Genomic DNA, 3,450 nt, shown 5'->3' with positions numbered 1-3,450 from the left:
TATATATATATATATACATATATATATATATAGTTTCCTTTTTAGCAGATGAAGAAGTAAAGCTCTAAAAGAAATCCAATGTCATATAAAACTAATTAATGACTAAACAGAGACTAGCATTCAGTCTCCAGTCTTTTATATAGTGTTCTGTATTATGTCATCTATGACGGGGATCAGCCAAGATTTTCTGTAAGGACCAGATAGCAAATATTTCATATCTGCAGATAGCAAATATTTCATATCTGCAAGACATAGTCTCTATTGCAGCTACTTAACTCTGCCCTTGTAGTTAAAAAGCATTCAGAGGGGTCAGCAGGTTAAGGCACTGTATTTCTTCTTGCCCAATCACGGTTAGAGTCCTGGCCCTGGAGGCTTGCTTTCTCACTTTCTCTCTCTCTCTTTCTCTGTCTCTCTCTGGTCAAATTAAGAAATAATAATAATAGTAAATGAAATAAATAATTATTTAGGAAAAAAAGCAGCCATAGACAATACATAAAACAAACTGTCATGGCTGTGTTCCAATAAAACTGTGTGCACAAAACAGTACTCTGGATTGGCCCAGTGCCAATCTCTGTTCTACACCTTTGTCTCTGGAGGCATTTGAGAATAGAGAAGAATGTTCTGAGTTCAAAAGAAATTATTGTGTTGGTTTTGCAAGTCAAACCAGAAATTTCCCTAGTTTTACAACTCACCCAAATTGACCTTTAGTGATAATTCTTGATCAAAATGATTCCCTAGGGCTTATCTCAGAATCCTAGAAGTAACCATCACTCCCACTAGGACACTGAGCTATTTCAGTGGTATCCGTTCTAGGGTCAGCTTAAAAAGCTCAAAGAACAAAGGAGTGGGAGTACACGGCTAGTCTGGGGCCTGCAGTACCCTCCCCATCTCATCTAAAAGCCTACTACACATGTGACAGAAAGAAGAATATGGGAATTTTCCTAGAAATTAATAAAAAGGCCTCAAAGTCTATTGTTAATGTTAACATTTATAATACTAGAGGAGTTATTTACAGTAGAAAAATCATAAGATAATTGTAGAGGTCATAAATAACATTTTCCTAGTTCATAATTACCTCCAAGCATCGCAAAGGAGATGGGATTAGTTTTTCTTTTAGCATCTTAGTGTCAATGAGCAGCAATCCCACATTTCTGGTGGGTCTTAGAGCTACTGCGTCCTTGTGCTGTTTGTGATACTTTTCCAGTTGTTCACTAAAATACTTAACATCTACACAAAAGAACATATAAGTCAGAAAATTCATCATATTGAATTTTAAAGGAATATTACAAAAGATATTAAAAATTGTTGCATTATATAGATTTATACATGTATTCATAACATTATTATCTATACTTAGGATACCCCCATAACCCTAAAGTATAATATTATTTCAAAATGCTTTATAATACTTTATTCTTGCAATAAAAATTGAATGCTTTTTAGGGGGCCAGCAGGTGGCGTGTTGGTTGGGGCACTGGACTCTCACATAGTTGACCATGGTTTGAGTCCCAGACCTGGTGGCTTGCTTTCTCACTTTCCTTCTAGCTCTCTTTCTCCCTCTGTCTGCCTCTCTCTGCTGAAGGCATGCATACAATAGCAAACAAAATAATAATAACAATTAAATAAATAATAATTTTTAAAATGGAATGCTTTATAATTAATACAATTATTCTTTATTTTTGGCTCCTATTAAAAGATGAATAATGAAAATAAATTGTAATTGCATTAGAGGATCTGGAAGGGACCAGATTCTGGAGTTAGGGTGGTCTAAAGTTGGGCTTAATATCAGAGTTCTCCCACATGAAAAATACCACAAGATCGCGTTTTGAGGACATTCATGATGAAGTTTTAAAATGCAAGGGATCAAATTTGCTAAGGTTATCTTCATTTCTCTTTCAGCATCTCCCTGATATTCCTGCTCCCTCTATCATGGTTAAGGCCTCTGTTAATCCACATCTGGCAGATGCTACAGTTGCATTTTGATAATCTTCCTGTATTAATTTGCTTCCTTTTTTAATCCATCAAAATCAACAAGTCTGATTATTCTTGAATATACTTTTATCATACCACTGGTTAAAACAACTCTTCTAATGCACATACAACCCTAAAATCCTTTGCATGTTTTTTTAAAATCCTGTGTTTCCTGGGTATCAAAAAATTATGTTAACTTTATTTCCAACTACTTTCTCCACCTGGGTCATATTTATTTCCTTACTGACCCTTTTGTCTTTCTATAACTCTCTTCCATCATTTCAAAGAGAAAAGGGTATTGATTCCTGCCTTTATTCATGCCATTTTCCCTCCTGAATGTAGAGGGTGTTTGACGTAGTAGAAAGAACACACTAGTGTTAGAAGACCTATGTTTTAACCTATATGTGGCCCTGGGTAAGTCACTTGGTCTTTCTGAGCTTTAGTTTCTTAATAATATAAAACAAGGACAACAATTACCTATACTAATAACTTCAGAAAGTTTTGATGCGTGTGTATTTTGGAGAACTGACAAAGTAAGGCTATTGAATGATCTGAGAAGTCCTTTGGTGAGAAAACGTGTACAATGTTGCTGGCCTAGTATTTTCTGAAATAATAAGAAAACTGTCTTTCTTCACAGTATCATGTAATTTATGTTCAGAATAGTGGCCCAAGAAACACAAATGTGGGAAACACAAATTTTGTTCAATACTTCCATTTTATGTATTAAGAAACAGATCAATAGAGTTTTAGTGACCTGGCTATGGTCACACAGCCAAAGAGAAATAGAAGAGTCAAGCTGATAGGAGATAAATAAGATTTATTTTCTACCTCTTTCTGAGAAAGAGGAGAGATAGTATGTACAATAGTTAAAAGCACAGGATTTCAAGCCAAGGAAACCAGTTTCTTTTTTTTAAAAAATTAAAATTTAAAAAATTAATAATTAATTTATATTAATTCACTGAACATCGTCACAGCATAAAAAATGTGATTTCCTGTCCAGAATATACTGCATAGTGGCTTAATTATACATGTTATCATTGATAATTTTCCATTTCTCATTTCATATATATATATATATATATATATATACTCTCCCCCTATTTTTCACCCTCTGCCATTTCCTGTCCTCTTCCCACACTCTCTCTGGTGTCTACAGTTGTTTTCCATTCTTCCCCCCCACACACATTTTATTGATTCACAAATTCTCTTAAATAATCTAACTACTTTCAATAGCAAGTTCAGCTGATATATACGTATCTGTGAATACATGTCTGACTTTAGGTGTAAAACTCTGAGTAGAATGAATATAATATAAAGTAGCACCTAGCTGATGCTATATAGCTTTCTACAGTTGTTAAATAGGTAGTTTTAAATATACTTTTTAATGTAAAGAAAAACAGTTTTATAAATTAAAGAAATGCTAAAACGATTTTACTTAAAACTTAAAGCCAGGAAGCGAGTTAGAATTCTGTTCAAATA

General features: G+C 33.8%; 1 protein-coding gene across 1 annotated transcript in view; it reads right to left on the bottom strand.

Moving 5' to 3' along the window:
• Positions 1 to 3,450, bottom strand: part of DNAH6 (dynein axonemal heavy chain 6) — a 314,451-nt gene that overhangs the window by 234,879 nt on the left and 76,122 nt on the right. The window contains exon 13 of the mRNA XM_006149128.1: positions 1,076 to 1,227. Coding sequence (XP_006149190.1) covers positions 1,076 to 1,227 — 152 coding nt within the window. The remainder of the gene's footprint in view (positions 1 to 1,075; positions 1,228 to 3,450) is intronic.

Source organism: Tupaia chinensis, unplaced genomic scaffold, assembly GCF_000334495.1.
Source record: "Tupaia chinensis unplaced genomic scaffold, TupChi_1.0 Scaffold000253_1, whole genome shotgun sequence".
NCBI classification, from domain to species: Eukaryota; Metazoa; Chordata; class Mammalia; order Scandentia; family Tupaiidae; genus Tupaia; species Tupaia belangeri.
Note: the sequence above shows the minus strand (reverse complement) of the source record. Positions and strands in the feature narration are given on the sequence as shown.